This window comes from Schistocerca nitens, chromosome 6, assembly GCF_023898315.1.
Source record: "Schistocerca nitens isolate TAMUIC-IGC-003100 chromosome 6, iqSchNite1.1, whole genome shotgun sequence".
NCBI classification, from domain to species: Eukaryota; Metazoa; Arthropoda; class Insecta; order Orthoptera; family Acrididae; genus Schistocerca; species Schistocerca nitens.
Window position 1 is genome coordinate 493399746 of NC_064619.1, and position 24232 is coordinate 493423977.

A 24232-nucleotide genomic window follows, 5' to 3' on the forward strand; every position below is an offset into this window, starting at 1 on the left:
TACACTAGAAAACAAAAGGCTAATGTGTGAAAACGTTGAGCAAAATGTTAAGGCAGCATTCCAGAGTCTATCTGGCAAACAGGAAGAGAATTTGTTTGCGAAAGGACTTGAGGAAGTGCGACAGCAGTTAGGTGCTGATTTCGAGCATTGGAAACAAACGATAGAAGAGTCGATACGCGTTTCACAAGGCTCAGAACAAATGAATACAGGCCAGCAGCAGAAGTTGCCAGCGACTATAGAGCCAGTTACTGCACATTCGCACACGATACCGACTTGTGCAAGTAACTCAACATGAAATTGCCTCGAGCTAGTTGTTCGCGTGAAGTCTTATCTAACGGAGATTACGAAAGCCTTTGCCATGCCGAAGAAAAAATGATAAAGCATCGGCAATTCCAGATTTTTAACACTGACAAATTGTTTTTATTCGAAGTTTCAGAGGAGTGCTACCCAGAACTTGGTCGGAGTGGCAGAAGATCAGTTTCGTTACAGGATATATACAAGGGTCGGGGGCGATTTGGGCCTCGGACATGACTTCTGTTTGCTTGACATATGACGATTTTGAGAAGGCGTTTTTAGCAAATTTCTGGTCAGAAGGGGTACAGGAACGCCTAAGGCAGGAAGTGCTCTACCCAGAGCCTTTCTCCTTTTCAAAAGGAAGCCTTAGGAAGTATTTTGAAAAAATATATAAATAAAACTAGATACTGGGACAGACCTATGCCATTGCCAGACATAATAAACATACTTAAGGCAAGACTATCAATTAGCATCCGGAATCAATTGATTTACGGCAATGATAAAGACTTGGAGTCGTTCCTCACGACGTTAGACCATATAGATATTATTGAAGAGAACAACCAGAAAGCCCGTAATAACAGATTCCAATATAGGGAGATAGAACCTCCGCCAAACGGTAGGCAAGGGAATGGACAGAGATCGTTAAATAGTGGAGAAGCCCCTCAAAATCTCAATAGTAATACCGGCAATAGTCTTGCGAGAGGCTATCCAAGGAACAACAGGAATGGGAAAAGATACAATCCTGTGTGGGGGAACGAAAGGAATTTCAGACCTCAAGCCTGGAATAATAACAGTAATAGAAAGTGGAATCAACCGGGGGGAATGAACTCAAATAACCAACATCAGTGGGGACGGACATCTGTGAATCAACCGGTAATTACCGAAGTGACGGATGATGTCAACCAGCAGGCAAATCAAAATCCAACAAACTTGTAAGGACCCACTCGTGCCCCGGAGGAGCGGTCAACAATTGGTTGAGGGGCAACAGGATATGTGTACCCATGCTAACGTATAATGATGGACAATTACTGGCAGATGAACTGACCGAGGACTTAGAACCACAGGATGAGGATAAGGAACAGGCGGCAGTAGCCGAAGTGCAAGTCATTTTGGAGACTTTACCTATAGTGGCGGTTTTAGACACAGCTGCAACCACAAATGTTATTTCGGAGGCACTATTCAACAAGATCAGAAATATAAGACGAGTACCAATTTTTCCAGTTCAAAATTGCAGAATAATAGGCGCCGTTGGGGCTAGATCGGCTAATGTAAAAGTGCAGCCACTACTTAGTGTAGAAGTCGGAAATGTAGCAATATTAAGCACATTCCTTGTTGTGAAAAATTTGGTGGTAGATTGCATTATCGGAGTCGACAGCCTACGTCAATACGGATCCAGAATAGATTTTAAAACAGGAAAAATTTGGTTGAATGTTAATAAACAAGAAATTGAGTTGGAGTTGTTGAAAAAAGAAAGCCTTACGAGAAAATATAATTGTGGGATCAGTGTGCAAGTAATCAGGACGGCAAAAAATTCTAAACAGTATGTAATTAGTGAGTTCCAAGTCAAAGGAGATTTCGGTCAATTAGTGTACGAGAAGTTAAATGAATCCGACTGCATTACTGAAGATCAGAAGAAGCAGCTAAAAGAATTATTATTAGCGTACAAAAACGTGTTTGATGAAAGGCCAGGAGTTATTAAGGGATACATATGCCATCTCTACGTTAAGCCGCACGAAACGTATTGTAGAACATTCTATCCTGTTCCCTGGAGGTTAAAGGCTCAAGGTCAGAAAGAAATAGATCGCATGTTGGAATGGGGTTTGATCGAACCCTCTACAAGCCCATACTGCTCCCCATTGTTGGTAAAAAAAAACATAACAATAAACTGTGTGTGTAGTGTTAGAAAACTTTAAATTGAAATAATTAATCAGTGACATAGACTATAGAAATAGTGACTAACTGTTACTATCGAGTGTTGCAAGGAAGATAGTGAGGATAGGCTTCACCTGTGTTTGGGTGAACATGGAACTTTAGCATTGCTAATGTCATCAAGATTTATAAAGGATCTAACTGACCTTCAAGAACAATGAAATGTTTCCCGTAAATGACGCTGAATAATCAAAAGAGGTTCCGAGTGAAGGTTCATATATAATTTCAAGTCCACACTTAGATGTGTAAACGTGTGAAGGGATGTGTTAAGGCAGTGAATCATGAGTGACGGTTAACGCCGCAAAGATAATTTCCCGCGCAAAACAGTTGACGTCGGCGCGAGAGTTAGAATCGATATAGACGACAGATATGCTTTGTAAGAGACTCGCACCAAACGCGAGGGTAAACTGATTCATGTTGAACTTTAAAAGGAAAGGGTGTTATAATTAGAAGTTAAGAGTTTTTAATTTATTATTGAATGTTTAAAGAAAGTAATATTCATAGAATTAGTGGTTATTTAATGGATCGTGTTCGTTTGGAATTTTTGTTTGAAAGAGAAAAATCCATTTCCATATATGTGCATGTGTGAACGCCGTATGAATCAGAGAATAAATGAAAGAAGTGAAACCGCATTCCTCAATGCTAATAACTTTTACATGTCAACAATCGATTGGCGAAATATGTGTATTTAGGATAAAAAGTTTTTGAGTATAGATAAATTATATGACTTTCAAGGAAATGAGGGATTATGTCTTTGTATAAAATGAACCACACTTTCCATTATTCGATGATTTGAATCCAAAATCTACTGTAAGTTGCATGAATCCTTTAAATTACGAAGAACAAATCACTGACAGAAATGTGTCAGAATTTTCGGACTTATAAGCACAAGTGGGGAGGCAAAGTCCGAAAGAGTATTCAAACTAGAATAAATATGAGGATGTTTTGGCAATAGCATTAGTTAATGGTGAAATTCCTTGAAGTACGTCGTAAGAAAAAGGATGCATGAAGCCATAAGGATTTTGCTTTCAAAAAGGAGAATCTTGGACGGTGCAACCTAACCAGTTCTCTTACAGGAAGAGTTTCCCCTTTGGTCATTGCTAATTCTTTCGGAATGAATGTTGCATGTGAAATCGGGTATCCCTGTTCCTTCTACTCTTCCCATTGGGGGCCACGTAGAAGACCGACTACAAAGTGGGCCGCGTAGAAGACCGACTACAAATGTGGACGTCCGGGACATGCAAGACCCGGGGGGAGTTTTAGCACCGCAAGAGATTGCCCTAGGAACAAGATTGTAAAACGAAAACTTACGTTATTTATTGTAAAATGCTTTTTTTTTTTTTTTTTTTTTTTTGCTAGAGGCACAAATCACTCTTCTCCAAAGCGTTATATAAATCGATCCCTACCTTTCCTTTAGAGATCTATTTCCAAAATTATTTTTGTTTTCCTTCTATAGGCTTTCCTATCTTCTATGTACCGTAAGCTGGGGGTCTAGGCTTAAGAGGTTTTCCAAGGTTTCCCTGCTTAAGAAAGTTCCCGAATGGGTTGACCCTGATAACAGTTTCATGAAAGATCATCTTCCTTGGTTGTGCACAGCAGACATAACACCTTGATGCACGTAAAAGCAATACAGCCGCGGTACCTGTCTCTTCATTTCTTCTGTTTTCAATATTTCTTTTCTTCGTCTGTCTAAAACATAATATTCTTTTTCAGTCGGAGGACTGACAATTATCACTTCCGGGTTATCCACACTAATAGATAGCTCGCGAAGTGTGTTCGGCAAATAAAAATTGAGCTCACAAACTTCGCTCGCTGCGAGGGGCGTTGTAATCTCCCCACGGAAAATTACCCTCTACCACGTAATAATTAATAATTATCAATCAAATCATCCACATTTATTCACTTTTGGAAAGTATCTGATCGGATTTTCTAGTAATATATGCGCCGACAGCTCGTCGACGCCAAGGTATTTTTCTAGTACGTTTATTCTTTGGAAGAACAGAGATACATAGATGTATTCTCCATGATTGTTAGGGAGGAATAACTAGAACAGCTTCGGAAGTATCGGTTGGAAGATTATCGGGCTGCTAAAAGAGACATATTTGCTCTTCTTCTCGCTAAAGCGAGCTATTAACGTTTGTGCCACTAGCGGGTTGTTTGGAGAGAGAGAAAAACTGTAAACGCAAATTAAGTAAGACTTGGAATCAACAGAAAACGGAACATGTACTGGAGATGGATTGAATATACAATTTTTCCTCAGAAATAAGGTTTGTGACCCTTTTATTCTAGAGTGAATGACGAATGAGTTCTCTGTCTGAATCATTGATGATTGTCTTGGCCCTGTAGTTAGTGGGGAAGTTTCAGTTGTGACGAAGAGAGCCTGCAATCACCGCTATTTTATAAAATCGTCCAAAAAGGCTTCGGACACATCTGAAATTCTAAATCTGTCGTAAAATGAACGAATTGTTCAAACGATCGATTTTCCCAACTGAATGCAGCGCTTAACAATAATAATAGTTATAAAGATCTTTTACAGCAAGCCAGCCGCTGAATATTAAGACGAAGGGCTCCACCAGAGATTCTATTGGGCTGAGTTCACGTAATTAAATAGTATATTTAAAACTGTATATAGATAAAGGACAGAGAGAGAGAGCGGATGAAATTAGAGAAAATACGCAGAATCCTCCATTAGTATAATTTCCATCGGATCGCCTCGGGGGATAGAGTGATTCACCGCTCCAAATCACTCGTTTCCAGTCATACCATGTCCAGTGGCGTCACCCTTTACACCACCTCAGTCTCGCTTGTCATTAACTACGGGAATGTGTGGTTTATGAGGGGCTGCTCGACCATTGTACCTCATTCTTTTTAAGTCCATAGCACAGGGGTTGTGCTGGTTGAACATTGGTAGCACTTTGGAACTTACGAGTGATTCCTTCCGCTGATTTCATAAGATTTTCTGCAACCACCTTCCGCAGTGCTCGACGGTCCCTGTCGGTCAGTACATGAGGTCAACCTGCGCTTGATTTATCTGTGGTTGTTCCTCCGCGTTTCCACTTCACAGTCACATCACCAATAGTCGACTTACGCAGCAGTAGAAGGATTGAGATATCCCTGACGGATTTGTTACTCAGGTGAAATCCAATGAAAAGTGCACGTTCGAAGTTACTTAGTTATTCTGATCGACTTATTTTGTTGTTAATACTTCTGTAGTAACCACACAGTTGTTCCCACCTCTTCCTTACTGGTGGGTCCTCCCCTCGTGACATGTAGTGGTCATTTTCGCGTTACACGGGGGCGTCAGGATACATTTGACTACATGGTGTGTGCAATGAGTGTCTTTAGATTTCGATTCTATTTTGACGTTTGTTGCAGAGATAGTCTAGGTAACATTTTAAATCCGAGTTTATATCTGTGCTACAACAACGATCACCGGATGTATTTCTGTCGTCCAGCTTATTGAATGAGCGATAGTCACTCGCTATCCCTGTGGTAATTACCACGTCTGTAATCGAATAATTAATCTAGCATCAGTATACAATGATAAGTGACAAACGAAACATACAGCATTCACGTTCCTATTGAACACTCGGTGTCTTCTTCCATTGTTGGTCCACACTCTGATCCAGTTCTGAAACTATGAGTTAATATTAGATAGTGTTTCAGCATTACATAATGTGAAATGTAATAATTACCAGAGTCACAGTGAATTACTATCGAAGATTCCAGGGAGTGGAATTTTTTATCTTATATGTTTGATCCTGTAGCATGAAAATGTCTCGTCTGCAGTTAAGAGTTCGTCGTCACAGTGATGCCTATTCGATCCCGACTAGAGGCATTTAATGCAACGGGGATTTAGAAACCCCCTATATATTTCAGGATGTCTATGTTATACAATATACCCTATTTACAGGAGCGTGCGTAAATTAATAGAAACAACGCAGAAGGCGTGCTTCTTCGTAATGATAGATTATAAAATGTTCTATCGTTGTTACATATTAAACCTCTTTACAGAAATCGAAATAAATGTTTACTAAGAGACTGAGAATAAGCAACTAACAGTCTCGGGATCCATATCTTCGTTTGCTTTCGATCTTCAGCCCACTGGACCTGACATAAAGAGAACGTGATATCGTACTGATACTAGTTGCCAGTCAAAAAGCACTTACACCCAATTAAGAAGAGAGACAGATGAGCGTCGTGTTTTCGCCAGCTGAGTTAGTGCTTCTCTCTGGTCTCTCAGCCGACAAAGAAAAGATCCACTCCGCTCTGCACAATAAGATTAAATGCGTATTTCATAACGGTCACGGCATAACGATATTTATGACAATCAGAATGATTTATTTATTATTTATTTTTGTTTGTGTATTTGTATAGTAACAAGCTTTACAATGTACGCCGTCATTTTGGCATAGCTTAGAATAGTGTGCACCCGAAATTCTGCTGCAGACTGTATCTTTCTAATTACATAATTATGTCTTGTGCAATAAGAACAGCTAACAGCTGTACGTAAGATCCTGTATTTTGGACCACAGTCTGTGTCGTAGCTTAAAGCCACATCTTCAGGTGTGTGTACTGCGTACGGCAGTAAACTCCGGACAAATGATACTTATTTCATGCAAATTTATTAAAACAAAATACAAATGAAAATGAAAATCCTTTTACATATAAGTAGTTGTATTTTTCATTACTCGAGATAACCTCCTTCAACCGCAATGACCGCCTCCAATCTTGTCCTGAAGCAATCGCACGAATTCTTTAAAACAGTGCTGTTCATATTCGCGAATACTGCTTCGATAGCGGTGCGTAGGGATGTGACATTAGAGTGCCTCGTCTTATTGGTAACTCTTTCGACTACGCTCCAAATACAGTAGTCTAGGGGCCTGAAATCCGGGCTATTAGGGGGTCAGAACTCCTCTGATTAGAACATGTCAACGTTACCCGATAGCCAGTTTTGGACTAAATAGCTCGTAAGAGCCAGTGCACCGTCCTGTTGCAAGACATATTGTCTACCCGAGGCCACAGTTACCGTCGACGGTTTCACGACATTCGTCAAAACTTGCAGACAGACTTCTTTTGTGACAGTTTGTCCCTTTTCAAAGAAATGTTGCGGCATGATATCACCACCACTTGACACAACACCTAGGACGTGAACCCCAGACTTCTCCGAAGCTTTATACTTGGCCACAACATTGTAAACAGTTGATCTTGGGTATCCGAAGGATCGAACTACTTCAGTGGGAGAACACCCAGCGCCAAGACTCGATAAGCGCGGCTCTTCGGTTGTACTTTGCTCTTGTCCGTATTATCTCGACCCTTTCGTGGTTCTATATCTACATCTACGTGTTTACTCTGCTATTCACAATAAAGTGCCTGGCAGAGGGTTCAATGAACCACCTTCAGGCTGTCTCTCTACCGTTCCACTCTCGAACGGCACGCGGGAGAAACGAGCACTTCAATTTTTCTGTGCGAGTCCTGATTTCTCTTATTTTGTCGTGATGATCATTTCTCCCTATGTGGGTGGGTGCCAGCAGAATGTTTTCGCGCAGTCGGAGGAGAAAGCGGGTGATTGAAATTTCATGAGAAGCTCCCGTCGCAACGAAAAACGCCTTTGTTTTAATGATTGCCACTCCAATTGACGTATCATGTCTGTGACACTGTTTACGAGATATTCATGATTTTCAAGAACGCTAATCGCGACCTCCGGTGGAACTACGATATGGCGGAAAATTCAACTTCGAATCGGTCCGGATGTAAACTCTGTGCCCTGTATAAATTACATTATATGAGAAATGTGGGAATGGATTGTCCAGACAATAGTAATGTAGCGTTTTTGTAATTTGACAGTACGTTCACTTGGCGTATTACTATTATCTGGACAGTGAATGTTGGGTCTGGTATCCATCCCCGCTTTTGGGTCCCGTATGACTTAATTTATACTCCCACCTGAAGATGTGGCTTTCAGCTACGAAACCAGTTGTGGTCCCAAATAAAAGATCTTCAGTTGTTAGCGATTTTCAGTCCACAATAAGTACTTCCACAGCTGCAGTTGCCCTGAACACGCATCTATTTGCAACTAATTATATTTTCAACAAAAGGTAATTTTTGTACGTTTCCTGCTAATTGCCTCTGTTTATTCACAACTATTAGCTCCTGGTTACCAGAAAGCAACCATCCTGGATCTAGAGAGTTTCGATTTGACTCACAACCAACGCCTGAAGTATTTCTGATACTTAATTAGCAGTTAATTAGGATATCCTAAAATTTTAGCGTATTAGCACATTATCGACCCTTTTTATAGTGTTCTCATCAGTAATTATAATCTGTGTATTTCAGGTTTGCCGCCGATGTTGAATTTATCCACAATAACGACATAATCTTGTGTTGCAGGCCTACTGTACTGTTTGTAATGTGCCCATAAATAAACTGAGATTGAAATGCTGTAATGTGACCTTCAGTAAACTGAGAGTGTTCTAACTACAAGCCCTGCGCTGTTTTTCTGCGTGTATGACTCCTGCGCATTCTGTTTAAATCACTTAGCACTGTTTCTTATGAGATGAATTTGTGATTGTTGCAGACGTGCAAGGGCAGCCCGGTGAGATGCGACTGCGACAACGTGAAGGGCTCGCCTGGGGCCCCGGGCATCCCAGGTGTGCGTGGCATGGATGGACCACCAGGAGAGATCGGCTTTGACGGGCCGCCCGGACCAACGGGAGAGAAGGGCGCTTTCGGCGAGTTCGGCGCCATGGGGGAGAAGGGGTACAGGGTGAGTACCAAATTTTAGTTGTTCTCTACTGTACGTTTGTTACTTCTTTAAGGGGCTAGCACATTGGAACAGTGGAAAAACAGTAGAATAGTCAGAGTAAATGTAATAGCAATAGTAAGTGAGACGGAAGAAGACGCAAAGACACAACTCGACAACCTAAGTAAGGTAGCCAGAAAGGTGAGACAAAGACATTAAGCACCACTGCAAACTGGGAAACACCGGAAGGCACTGTGCAAATGGTGGACAAATTTAAATACCTGAGAGAATTTATAACAGGAAGGAACGGGAGCAAGGAGGGAATAACAGAGAGGATAAAGAAGATGAGGTCAGCCTTTCTGCATGACGAGAGAGATATACAATAAAAAGAATATATCCACAGAGGTAAAGATAAGCCACTACAAGGCAACAGTGAGGAATGCAGTATTATATGCTGCTGAGACGATGACACTAGGAAGAAATGGGGCAGAACAACTAGAGAAAGAAGAGAGAAAAATACTGAGAAAAATACTAGGTCCCAAAAAAGGTGGAGGGAGGTGAATGCGAAGACCTGGGGAAGAATTATACCGGCACATGAGAACATTATCCGGGGAAATCAGACTCAAAAGGGCAAGGTTTGCTGGGCATGTAGTTAGGATAAGCATGGACAGAATGACGAAGAGAGTGTGGGAAACAACAGGGAGGACAAGGGGAAAGACAGGAACCTAGTGGATTGTTGAGCTTCGGAAGGACTGGTTGGAATTGGGGATCAAGGTCGACGGAAAGGAAAATTGGAGGACCATTTATACACCGACAAATATGCCAGAGATCAATGACAGAGAAGAATAGAGGAAAAGATTAGAATGTCACCAGTGGAGCCGCCAGGAGAAACGGAAACTGAAGATATCGGAAGAAGAGCGGGAGAGGAGAAGAGAAAGAATGAAGAGGTTCTGGGAGAAGAAGAGGAAAATGCAGTCCACGAATGGGCTACCCGTGGCCCTACAGAGGCCGTAACGCAAGAAGAAGAAGAAGAAGAAGAAGAATATAAATATGAAGGAGAAGAGTCTCGCTGCACCACTCCATTACACATGAACAACTTCCAATGAAACAACCGCCGGAAGACTGGCGGGTGTTGAGAAGCAATACGGCATGTAATGGACTGCAACGTATAAATTCTGATTCTACTGGTGGTTCCATTTGTATAACAGAGGGTAATCAACAACGCCATGTGATACATTGAAAGCGCAAAGTAATAGCTTTATATCAAGAAGAACCACCTTCTAGTTCTAGACAATGTTGGAACTCGACTTGGTATCTATCTCATAAGCAGATGAAGTCATAGTTTCTGACAGAAGACTCCGAGCAAGAACAAATACCACATTAACGTAACAGGATTACTTGATTTATTTTGCGAATGTCGGCAGTGGTAATCAAACTCGCTGTTGGATATTCTCCAAGATGTTTGTCGAACCAAAACTGACACACGGTACATTACCGTATCACATGATTTTGCGTAGATGCGACCTGTAAAGGTAGTGAAAGTGGCCTGCGTTTTTTCTTTTAAAAAAGGCTGAGTGGGTGCAGGAAACACATACGTGTACACAGCAACTAAGCTGCACAGTGACACAGTGCCTAGATGATAATTGGGATAATAGCTACAACCGATCTATGCCGAAATCGAATGCGCCTGTCACCTCGGAACGACCAGGACAGTATCGTACCTGATATACCTGCATATTTCCTACTGTCCACAGTTTGGCGGCCGATTTCACTAAGACGCTGTCCCTTAAACAGTCAAGGCACTCTGGTAAATCAGCTGCATCCCCTCTTCATGGAAGACAGCTCTCCAAGTATCTCTTCCTAATTCAAAATGACCCATCAGGTGACTTTTCCTAATATTATTAACTGGGCCGTTAGCGAAAATCGAGTTGTTTACAGATCAGACACATAGAGTAATGTGACAAGTCATAGATCTAGCCCAAAGACGACGTTGATATCATGTTTTAAATTTAGTAGTTATGTGTTACAGAAAAACGTAAGTTAATTCCTTGCTTGATCTGTGGAATAGTTATGTTTGTACGATATCCAGAACGTACTTCAAGGATGACATCTGCTCAGTGAAACAACGTTATCAAAGCATATTGACCTAAACGGCAACTACATGAAAGAAGGAACATTTTCTATGTAAGAAACACTGACATTCACTGCAAAGCCGAGAACTTTTCTGTTTGCTCCCGCGTCGAGAAAACTTTTAAGTGTACTGCGGGTAGTCACAAAACGTTTTTGGCCTATGGGTTGGGATGTTCTCATGATATCATAACTAACTGTAAATCATGATTTTTGACAGATAGTTTTAGAGGTAAGTGCGATTTCAGGAACATATCGTTACGTTCATCACTTCTATTTCGTATTAAATACTTATTGCTAGAAACAAATTCAACAGAAGGAGACCCACAAGGTCCCGGTGGAGTGAAAAAAAAATTTAATAGACTCTATAGTAGCAGAAAGGAGTGGTGTAAAGATCTGCCGATACTGAGCAGATTTTACTCGTATAGCGATCGCGAACTAGTTAGAATTATTTTCATCTCCAAATTCAGATTGTAATGTTGAAGCCGGCCGCGGTGGTCTCGCGGTTCTAGGCGCGCAGTCCGGAACCGTGCGACTGCTACGGTCGCAGGTTCGAATCCTGCCTCGGGCATGGATGTGTGTGATGTCCTTAGGTTAGTTAGGTTTAAATAGTTCTAAGTTCTAGGGGACTGATGACCACAGCAGTTGAGTCCCATAGTGCTCAGAACCATTTGAACCATTTTTTTGTAATGTTGAAAATGAACGACGAGGAACATTTCATTCTTGAGCCAAAATGAGCTACAGATATGTCAGAAATCTTCCCGAAATGATTTTTTCTAAAAAAGAAAAAGTGGGACATAAGAAATTATTAGTTAAACGAATTCTCAAAAAAAAAAAAAAAAAAAAAAAAAACTCAGAGCGACCTGAGACTGTAAAGGCGACATCGTCCCAGAAACAAAACAAACAGAGCAAGCTTATCTTAAGCACCCTGCAGTTCATTGATGAAAGGCGATGCAGAGTGACATAGCCGACTGCAAAGCCATAAATACGAGGTGTGGCTAGAAAAAAACCGGACTAGTACTGGTGAAACAATAAAACGAATGCAATAAGGCTGAAAGTCGCGTGGCCTGTCACGTGACTCTCGCTCCGCCTACTGCTCGAGTTTCATCTGCCTCCTGCACTCAGTCTGCCCGTGGCGTCTGTTTTAAGTAGTTGACGTTTTGTCTGTGCGTCGGAAAATGTTGAGTGTACAGAAGGAACAGCGTGTTAACATCAAATTTTGTTTCAAACTAGGAACATCTGCAAGTGAAACGTTTGTAATGTTACAACAAGTGTACGGCGATGATTGTTTATCGCGAACACAAGTGTCTGAGTGGTTTAAACGATTTAAAGATGGCCGCGAAGACACCAGTGATGACACTCGCACTGGCAGACCATTGTCAGCAAAAACTGATGCAAACATTGAAAAAATCGGTAAACTTGTTCGACAAGATCGCCGTTTAACAATCAGAGCAGTGTCTGAGTTAACAGGAGTTGACAAGGAAAGTGTTAGGCAGATTCTTCATGGAAGTTTCAACATGAACAAAGTCATGGATCCTTCACCAAGACAATGCCCCAGCTCACAGTGCGTTGTCAGTGAAGACGTTTTTGGCAAAACACAACATTCCCATCTTAGATCATCCACCCTACTCACCTGATTTGGCCCCCTGTGACTTTTTTCTTTTCCCTAAAGTCAAGTCAGCTTTGAAAGGAACTAGATTTGAGACTGTTGAAGCAGTAAAAGAAAAAGCGACGGAAGTAATGTATGGACTTACCGAAAATGATCTGCAGCATTGCTATGAACAGTGGAAAATTCGTATGGAGCGGTGTAGAGACCGAGGAGGAGAGTACATTGAAGAAGATAACATGAAATTGTAAATAATTGTAAATAAATGTTTTTTCCAGCATCAGTCCGGTTTTTTTCTAGCCGCACCTCGTAAGATAGTCTAAAATGAAATGAAGAAGACTGTGAGGAAATATAATGACCAGCTTCTCACATGGACATTCGAAGAAAACCGAACGCGAACATTTTGAAATCTAAGATGGCAACTGCACATCTAATGTAACCAAGATTAAGAACAAGGAAGGTCAGATGGTCACAGTAAAGCGTCTTATACTTCGTTGTGTGATTTATACTGCAAGGTATATACTCCGTTTAATGGTTGTTGGTGAATAAGAAACTTTTATAGAAAACTGCAGACTATGATACCATCTGCAGCACGTGTGTGTGATGTAACTATAACTGTAATGGATGCTGGGAATAAATGTGTACGCTGAAGTGATTGGGTTGAATTCCGTTAAAAAGTTGTAACTAATAAGGTTGGTGGCGACATATGTTTGAAGAAGATGCTTGGTCTTTCTCAGGTGGACGAAGAGAGCCTAAACACCATTTTAGTAGGAACAGAAGCCGCAATAAACTCAACCGTGTCGCTCAAAGAGAGATCGATACAGCGTTGACGCCAGTCTACTTCCTAAATGGTGGCAAACCGGCAATTATTCCATGTGGACCAGAACCAGCAACAAGGAAGGATCATATCAAAGAGTTCCGACTGAGACAAAAGAGCAACGAGGATATTTGACGTAGACTGAAAAATGAATACCTCCTGCTCCTAAGAAGTTACCACGAGGTTACGGGATATCCATTAAAAAGAAAACCAAGAATTGGAGAAGCTGTTCTACGTCAGGAGGACATCAAACAAAAACAGTTGTGGAAGTGAGCAGCAGTGGTGGAAGAAGTGCGGCTTGGCAGAGACAACAAAATAAGATGCATCATTCTTCGGCAGCCTGATGGAACGAAGATCTGTCAACCGGCCCAGCTGCTTATCCCCCTTGACAGAGACGAGGGTTGGAAGGACGTTGGGGATTAAGAGACTCTTATGCTATCTCTTGGCTTCTTGTAGAAAACTGTAGACTGTGCTACCCGCTGCAGTACGTGTTTGCAAGATAACTGTAACTGAAAGGGATGCTCTGAATAAATGTGTGTGCTGAAGTTACTGCGTTGAATTCCTTTAAATATTAAGAAGCACCAACACTAGTGCACTCTCTGAAGCATAACTACCATCCTAGACCAACAATACTGAAGGAATTCCCGCAGTAATGATCACAGGGGCAGAGAACCATCTGAGTCAAATGAAAATCAAGAAGGGTCTAGGAAGGGATAAAAAAGCTGAAACTATTAAAGAGATATGTCCGAAGCTATAAAAATTCTTAGGCTGTATATACAAATGTACTGAGATTGGAAAGATAGGAAAAGGCTGGGAAAATGCTGAAGTGATACTTTCGTCCAAGCAGAGCGGAAACTTCAATAATGACTGTCACGTAAGTATTATGGAACATCTACAAATATTTTGTTTAAGTCATTACAAACCGACTCATTGAAGAACTGGACTTTTATCAAGAGCCTGAAAAAGCAGTTCTCAGCTGTGACTTATTTATTCAAGTCTTTCCTATGTCTCCTTGAAAAACACCATGGGATACAACATTAACATACATCTAGCATTCGTTGATACTCACAAAGCATTTGATTCAGTTGAGACGGGTAAATAATGAAAGTACTTAGGAATTCCACTGTCAGCAATGTTTTTGAATAGTATTTAAGTACGTAAAATGATGACGATAAGAGTAGATGAAGACCAAAGCGGTTTACAAGGAGGACGCGATATTTCCGAAATTGTTCACTCTATCCTTGGAAGACGTACAGGTATTCAGAGGCATGGTCCAGGATCGTAAAGGGATTCAAATTGATTCCCAGTACTCGAATGACCAGCGCCCAGTGAGTTAGCACTGACGATGCAGCTGCTGAAGATGTTTCCAAATATATATGGCTTACCACAAATTACAGTTAAAAAAGTCAACTAATTGGCAGAAATGTCACAAAGAATTAGGTTGAATTTGGCAGCAAGCAGAAAATTTTAGTTCAGCCTGGCCAACAAGAATGGTCGAGTGAATCTGAAAACGAAAGTGCAGACCACATGTCCCTTACAATAACTATACACTCTCTAGAAACCTTGGCTCAGACAAAGGCAAGTGCTCGTAAGTTATAGTGTGCACAAGTAGCAATGGAGAAGCGGATGCTGGTCTGCCGCCTCAGGGACATAATCAGTGACGAAATCATTAGGAGAAGAATACTGGTAGCACATATCCTCGCATGAGTTGCCAGACTGAAATGAAAATTAGCTGGCCACATAGCCACGTAGTGAGGCAACCTCTAACAGATGGAGCCTTAAGATGATCCACAGAACACTTTTGGGACTCAAAAGAGTGATTCGAAGACGCCAAAAGAGATTTCTCGGTGATATCAAGAAGAATGTTGAAACCCGATGACACTTGACATCACAGACCCGAATGAAACTGAAGAATTATTGGATTTCATGTCCGCCGGTTACGCAAACAACTGTTTTTTTTCTGCTAGAGATTCTGAACCGGTTCATGAATGACACTGAAGAATAATGAAAGAGCCCATCGTTCTTCAGTGGTCAGGCGACCGGTAATGAAGATGAAGATAAAATTTTGCAGTGACATTTCCATCTGTACTGTGTACGTGTGAAGGACGGCCGTAGTAGACGTGTTCTAAAAAGGCCATTACGGTGAAGGAAACACCTCACATTCAAATTTTGCCATACTGGATTTTAGAACGTGACAAATGTGCCACCCATATTTTAAAACATCATTTTCTTCAAGCGGCACTTTCCTCTGGCATTAACTACCATTCCTTTTGCGACGTTATAAAATGAAAGTTGGCTTGCCATGACAAGTCCAGTACATACTCTATGGGTGTAATTAACAACAGAGATAGATCAGCATTTATAAACAATTGAATTATTTACGATTCTACCTGACTGCAAATATTCTCATCTTCATTCTGTCAGTACAGGTGACGGTAATTAATATGCTTTTGAAGAAAATTTTTTGAGAGAATAGTACACGGATGTACTACTGCTTTTTAATGTCTAACGGGCCCCGCTGGACACAGAATCGGCAGTACTGTCAACAAATACGCCGGGAGAAGCTAAAGATACACGTAATTTTTCTTAACTTAATTTGTGCCAGGACTTGGGACGCTCAGGCTAAACGATTGTAATTGCTTTGGGTGAGGAACAAGACTTTGCTCTAATACGTAGATTCAAATGAAGACATGTAAAAGGTGCGACAGAACTGCAAAAGCATAAGACCAAAACGTGTAATATTTCTTCTGCGATTATCAAGAACTTGATTACTTTTCTTTTACACAGAACTAGCAACAGTTGTTTGAGTAAATAAATCAACAATTCCTGGAAACGAATTCGTCATGGGGGAAAGGAAGAACACTGACGCAAATTCAAAGGCTATGTTGTTAGAAAATCAGTATCAAGGAAAAGAATAATGCCTACAAAAAGGTACGCTGGCAACAAATGCACTTGCGTGAAGCAGAAAAAGAGAGGCAGAGTGAAGTCAAACGTAAGTGTACTGGACAGCAGAAAAGCAAAAGACACAAATTAGAGTTTTATAAGATAACAGAGAACTAAAAATGTGACGGAGGGTAATGTGGCATCAGATAAAAATTAGAAACAAAACGTATACAGTGCATATCTCTAGGCAAACGAAGGAAATCTGGCAGAATGTGACGCAAAACGAAGAGAGTACCCCGCCATAGACTAAATAATTACCCAAGGTACGCAAGTGTTGGATTCTGAAAGGTGCCTTACAAGAAGATAAGTCCTAGAGAGACAAGTTTGATATAAAAAGACTCGTATTAGGCAATATTTATTTATCGTTTACACTGTAAAGCAACATCTGAATGAAGGCGCAGCACTCTTTGATGATGCAAGACAACTCTGAATAACAATCATAAAAAAGAAAATATCAGTTGTTAAAACATTTTTAATCTTTCAAGGTATTAACATAAAACTGAGGGCACTGGCTAGAGGTTTTGTATTGTCGGTTCTACCATAACAAAGCGGTTTTGTAACACAAGGACAATAGTAAAGCGGTTTTGAACCATCATTAAGTTAGAAGATCTAAGTTAGTATTAGAATTTTAAAAGTACTGATTGATTCCAACTTGTCTGCGCCAACTGCCAAAGTTATAGAAAGTTTTCGAACTTGTGTGTTCATTCTAAAATCCTCTCTTTAACATTTTTTGTAAACTTTGACAGCACTTTTAATTCGGACAGTTTTTAACTTCTTAATGTTAAAGCTGACAATGGCGCAAAGTATTCATAAAACCGAACAGTAAAAATTTAACAGTCTAAATAACTTGAAACTGCAAGTGCAGGACGTGTGTCCATAATGGTACTAAAGTATGGCTGAAGGATCTTGCTAAAAATATAATTGATTTTCGAAGAAACACCACATCAGCCATGGCAGCTGTACTTACATTAGAACAACATGTCAAATACATCATGTGTTATAGCTCGCTGTGCACATGTGGGCAGTGGCCTTATGTTATTAATCCACTTGCTTGTCCGCTTAGTCTGTTCATAGGTTGTCAAGGACAGTCATAATGTTGTCAACTGGGACAGTAATGACAGGTGATTAAATATACAGACAGATCAGATGGATTTGCTCTGCATATAATGTTTACATATCATTTAGATTTTCTCTTATTTGTTTTTATACCCTTCCTGTCTGCTCTCCTATTTATACAAACTCAGTAATATGGATAACTGTTGAAATGTGATTGGAATATTTTAATATTTTACGTAATAAAATGATCCAATGCAAATGTATTGATCTGAAGAACTCTGTGACCTAGATTCCCTGCATTCTGAGATCTGTAGCAAACTATCTATTTTTCATTATTTACAAGATTTTCAAACAACAAGAGATCATATCTTGAACGAATTTAGCTTAATTGGAATCACTGAAGCCGATCAGTCGACGTATCTAGATATCGAATTTTCTATCCATTTATATATCATTCGATTAAAAATCAAATCGGACAATTACTCCTTCGAATCCTCTCCACCAGTTCGGAACCGATATGTAACGAATTCATTATATGCTGTCCATCCACTTCTCAGTCATTTCTTGAGATTTTCTTTTCTTAAAGCATTTATATAATCAAAGTTTCTCCTTATCCTTGACCTCTCCTTTCATGTGGCTGATAATGATAGAGATTTATACAAAGCATGATGATTTAATTACTTAATCGTTTTCAAATTTCAAATATTCCCTCTTCCTTTATGTACTGTAAATATTCCTGTTCTGAAAGCTTTTCTTCATTCTTCGGCCCCAAATCCTGGTCAATCAGGTGTTTGATTCGGGCACTTTCTACTCAGCCATCATCTTTTGGTTACCTTCATGTGCTGTGCTAAGTCTTGTGAGGACAATGAAATGCATGCCACAGCCCTTGCTTTTGTTGGCCGTGCATACTTTTCACTACTTAGCTCAGGGTAAATATATCTTCAGTTGCCCTTCTGTCATACAGGAAATCGATGTTGTGCCGGCCGCTGTGGCCGAGCGGTTCTAGGCGCTTCAGTCCGGAAACGCGCTGCTGTTACGGTCGCAGGTTCGAATCCTGCCTCGGACATGGATGTGTGTGATGTCCTTAGGTTAGTTAGGTTTAAGTAGTTCTGAGTCTAGGTGACTGATGACCTCAGATGTTAAGTCCCATAGTGCTTAGAGCAATTTGAACCATTTTTTTTAAATCGATGTGCTCTTTTCTAATTTTATGTTCTCGTGGGATCTACCCACTCCTTTGGTAACTCTTTATTTCTTTTCCTTTATATAGTTACCAAAACCTCTGATATTCATTCTCTAAAGAGCACATTCTAGCTTCATTCGTTTTCTGCATTTGCCCCTGCTTCTGATCATTTCTCTACCCATCTTGTTCTCTGAACTTTTGGTACTCTTCATTGACAAATTATTTTCATATTTCTGTTTCTAACTTATGTTTCTCATTTTTTTAGGTAGTTCTGCTCTCTTACATGTAACGTCATCTAAAATTTATGATTCGCAAGAGTAAGACCGCCAGTTACACCGTTCTGTCCCACATACTGCCTGTTTGATATGTCTGACTTCATCCTCAAATCCATTCTTCATATGTGCCTATTTCAGCTTCCACCAGCTGGAAGAACTCCTTTGTGCTCTGCAAGTATAATGTGTATGTTTAGTTAGTAGCCTCTCCGACCCATAACGCGACAATTGTTCGAATCTTTCAATTTAGCTTTTAAGCCCGGCATATTGTCACAGTGCGAAGATTTTGTTCCACTTGTCATCTAAGGACATCTTCTTCGTTTTAAGTCTATGCGGTTATTTCACCATTTCTATCGGCTTGGACATTCATACCAAAACCAAGAAAGCCAAGGTTTTTTGTATTGTTTCTAATGTGAGTCTGATTACTATTGTGTGGGTGTATTTGTTCCCATATCACCACTAATTTATTTATTTCCAGCGTCGCCTCAAAAGTTTTTATTCTTCAGCTTATTATCATTCATAAGACTGAAAGCGAGTATCTGACTTCGAGCGAGGAGCGAACGTTCTATATCTTCCTGATTGCAGTACCAATTTATATTGACAATAAGAGTCTTGTGTCTCCGTAAACTTAGTGAAACGGTCTTTTCATATCTAGGAGCGATGGCAAAAGGCCTCTTTTGAGTCTGCGTGCAAATTCCGTCAGCTTTCGCATATGGTCCTTCCAGCCCGCTGAAGGGAACCATGTTACCTTCATCCTTGGAGGATACAATCATTAATCTTAAGAAGATGTATATGGACAGCAGAGAGCTTACTGCAATGAATGCTTTGAACAACCAGGAAAACTTTTCCATGTATACTCTCTGTTCCCTTCGATTCACTTGGGTAGTACCTCCGATTGGCTGACTGACCTTTCGCTGCATTCCGTCAGTGAACACAACATTCTAAACTGAAGACGGAGTAGGAAGTGAGTTCTTAGAAGGCATAACTTATCTAGGGGGCAAAAAGTTCCCCGAAGTAACATCTATAATCAATGTAGAACTTATAGCGATTTTAGAGGGATGTAAATACGCAAAAGAAACTCTAGAAGAAACAGTCTTTATTTTATCAGATTCACGCTCATTACTGACTCTGTTAAAGTGCTATGAAATCAACACTCCCATAGACAATTTAATATACCGCGTTACAGAAGGAGTTCAGGAGCTTTTCCGCCCAAGTAAGACTACGATCATGTTTTGGGTGAAGGTGCACAGCGAAATAAACTGGAATGAAGAAGCAGATACTCTGGTTAAGAAACCTATGAGCATTGGTTTAATGAAATATGATCATATTCCACTGGACGATCTCCTACATACCATTAAAACTACAATCAAAGCTCGATAGAACAAAAACCTTCAGTGGTCATACGAAATTAATGGGAGCACTATGCTTCAGTAGTACCTAATCTTCCAACACGTCCTTGGAGCCAAAATTGCTGATACAGCAGAAACTTTATTGTGACAATTCAACCACGGAATATTCCGGCAACAACTCTAACGCCTCAACACGATGACATGATCATGTGAATGCGGCAGTGAGGAAGATAATAGCGACAATTATGTGGCTGTGACAGAATATATGAAGAAAATAATTGTAGTATCTGATTTCTTCTAGCAACACTTTAGCAACAAACATTCAAACTTTTTTAGCGCCAGAAGACATGAAATTGTATAAACTCTTATATGTAAGAACAAATAAGAATATAGGAAAGCGATTATTTTTCATTCAATTTTTTAAATTTCTTTCATTATTGTGTAGTAAATGAATAGGTACGATTTGTATTATCAACTCTCCTCTGACATTAATGAAAGTATTTTAAATTTCTTGGATCATTTATTTAATTCCAGGTTAAATTAATGTAACGGATAATTGCTGTTTTTTCGCGGTTCAGGCTGTCATAGATTTAAATGGTAAAAAACCATTCTGAAGCTGGATAAAAGCCACAAATAAATTTTGAAAAATGCACTTTCAAGAATTCGAGAACTCTATTGGCAACCTTGCAGTATGTCCTCTTGAGACCTCAGCACGGAGTTGTACCTTTCTTCTCGTGAAAGAAGTTAGTCCCATTCGGCGCAGCAATATCTTCACCTATGATGCTGTCACCGATCGGGTTAGCGCAGTGGCTAAGACTTTGAACTCTTTTTCAGATTAAGGCCTTTCGTAGTTTCCTTTAAATGCTTAAAGCAAATTCTGTGATGGTTCCTTTGAAAACGAGGGAGCCTTCTTGTCCTTCTCGAATCTGAACTTGTGTTTCGTCTCTAATAATCTCGGCATCGGCGAGACCTTAAACCCTAACTTTAGTTCCTTTTTATTATAATACCCAGTGCGGAAATATCGCTGATCCCACCATTACGAGTACTTTACCGAACTACCATCCACATTTTCTCAATAATTCCAGTACCTTGGGTTGCTGACTGTCTCCTGGCACCCTGATAACTTTTCAGAGATTCAAATGTTTGAAAGCTACCAATCTTCGGGATACGTTTTACTTAGAAGTTCTCAGTCCAACACGTAACTCGATGCCTTGTCGTTACTCAAAACTTTTGGCTCACTAAGGAAAGGCAGAACTCAATAAACACGAGTTGTACCACCTCGCGCTCTCACCATAAGACGACGTTGCATGGTGAAGGAAATGAAAGGTAAGAGAGAGAGAGAGAGAGAGACATATTGTTTTTATTTGGTCTCCCCTACGCTTAGGCTCCACCCCTCCCTACCGCATAGCGAGCTTTTTCATTCCACTGTGTCCACTCAGAGCCAGCTGGATCTTCTGTATCGCCAGTGACCAGCTTACCCGTCTCCAGATGGCTACATTTTTGTTAGCCTACCTACATCTGATACTCTCTAGAGCTTTAAAACTCAGACACGAGAACCGACTACTTTCTCTGCGTAAAGGAAAGTAATAAATAACGCCTGGCGTTGATACGTGAACCAGAAACCATGCAAGCTGAGCAGCTGGTGTTACAGACTGGCGGTTCGTCTTGTTTGGCTTGCAGACCGGTTTTTCTAGGGTATAAAGCGCAGTACTATGGCTGGTGTAAACCCAGCAAAAGCAATTAGCGTTATATTTATCCTAGAAGTCTCGCCTCGCGGAGCAAATCTGCTCTCTATCCATTTACATTCGAAGAGTAATCGCAGACTATTATCTAGTGCTCCGAGACCTTTTTTTTTATTTTTGTGCCAAAGTTTATATGGCCATTACCCATTACAACATGGCAGGCTATAAAACTGGTTTAATATGATAAACTTCTGTCTTTTCCTTTCAAGATTGCAGCTTAAAGTAGAGATTAGAGCTTAAAGTACGGACTAAAGATCAATAGAAACATATGATGTGGTCTGATCAGTCCCACTTTACACCGTTTATGTATGGAGAACTCCTTTACAATTGTATAATCGAGTCTGTTCTGTTCCAGTTGTGAAACACCGTGGAGCTCTTACTGTAGTATAGTAGTATCAAATTTATTCTCTCCTCAACGGAATTCAGGTTGTTTTCTTTTCCAATAATGGCCATACAACATATTAGGTTGATATAGATTTAATCCCGTTCAAACTCTGTGGAACTGATGTCACCTCGGCTACGATATATCTGACCAACAAAAAAATTGTGTAAGGCAGAGTGTTGTGACCATTGCTGAGTAGAATTTAGTTAGATAACTTACAGATTCCTTTAAAAGCCGTATTAAATGAAAACAAATTAACTCGGTAATGAATCGGTTGTCATTAGCCAACGTGACTAGTATTTATTATCGCTGCGGTTTGTTTATTTCTCCAAAGACGCGAAACTCCACAGTTACTAAATCTAATACCAAATAAATCTGTTGAAAAGAACTCAGCTGGGTGACGATCTAGAGAATTTTTAGGACCAAAAGCAGTTCGTTTGATAAGACGAAACATACTGATAACAGACATGTAAGCCTATTTCAGACAAAACTAGTGTTAGGCGCTACAAAGAAACGCAGATATTTATGTATAGGAACCCACGGAAGAGATCGGTGTGAGAAATAAGAAGGGATGAAGACATTGTATTTACACGCGGAGCAGCAGAAGAGAGATTAGATCAATGCCTATAGATACCTCGTTGATCACCGTGGTCATCATTTTCCAACTACTCTTGAAACGGTCTGCTGAGCACAAGTGCTCTCCAATCTGTTGAATCTGTTGCTGTCATTATTCATATATTGTTACAGGACTTCTACCCATATCAGGCTTATCTTACTCCATACAGCTTGATTTTTCTCGGATGTTTGAGCATAATTCGTTTTTTTGGCTTTTTCTGTTCTTCTTATTCGCCACACGCTACTGACGCTTATCACTTTCTATCACAATAACAAGTTTTTTGCTTTCCTTAGTATCCTCTCCTCTCTCCTGATTTTATCTATCTTTCTCGTCTGGTTCGAATTACTGAATAACACCTATTTCGCTGCTTGAATTTTACTTTGCTGTTTCTCTGAAAGATTTCCGGTTTCCAGGTCTTGAGTTTGTTTCAAATGGTTCAAATGGCTCTGAGCACTATGGGACTTAACGTCTGAGGTCATCAGTCCCCTAGAACTTAGAACTACTTAAACCTAACTAACCTAAGGACGTCACATACATCCAGGCCCGAGGCAGGATTCGAACCTGCGACCATAGCAGTCGCGCGGTTCCAGACTGTAGCGCCTAGAACCGCTCGGCTTCCTCGGCCGGCTGAGTTTGTTTTCAGCAATGAAAAATTTACACATCCTCGTACTTTCTGTTCCACAGGAGTTTTCACTCTTGATTCTTTTGGTATTTTGATGGAAGATAAGAGAAAGAGAGAAAGATTAAGGTTTAACGACCCGTCGATGACAAGGTCATTAAAGACAGACCACGAATTTGGGTTATGTGTAGGATGGGTAAGTAAATTGGCCGTCTCCCCTTGAAAGGAACTATGCTGTCGTTGACTTTAAGCGATTTGGAGAAAACAAGAAAGACCTAAATGTGGTTTCTGACTCTGCTACTCCGGAAAGCGAGTTCAGTGTCTTAAACACAGTATTCATTCGAATTTATCATGGCGCAAGTTCTTGTCCTTTCATACAACGCCTCCAATATATTGGAAGTCGTTGATTTATCATCGTCCAGCTACCACCAAAGTGCTATTGGAGACCATTCCTTGTCTATTAATAGCTATTTCTTCTTATATTTAAAAGATACTGCTTCAGGGATCCTGCAGTTTTTTTTTTAATTACATCTACTCTTTCTCCTCATGTAAGACAAA

The 24232-nt window shown here is 40.3% G+C and overlaps 1 protein-coding gene across 1 annotated transcript in view; it reads left to right on the plus strand.

Annotated features, from left to right (window-relative positions):
* The window catches only part of LOC126263018 (collagen alpha-5(IV) chain-like), a 609289-nt gene that overhangs the window by 335752 nt on the left and 249305 nt on the right, over positions 1 to 24232 (plus strand). Inside the window, exon 2 of the mRNA XM_049959984.1 lies at positions 8801 to 8989. Within this exon, the coding sequence (XP_049815941.1) occupies positions 8801 to 8989 (189 nt within the window). The remainder of the gene's footprint in view (positions 1 to 8800; positions 8990 to 24232) is intronic.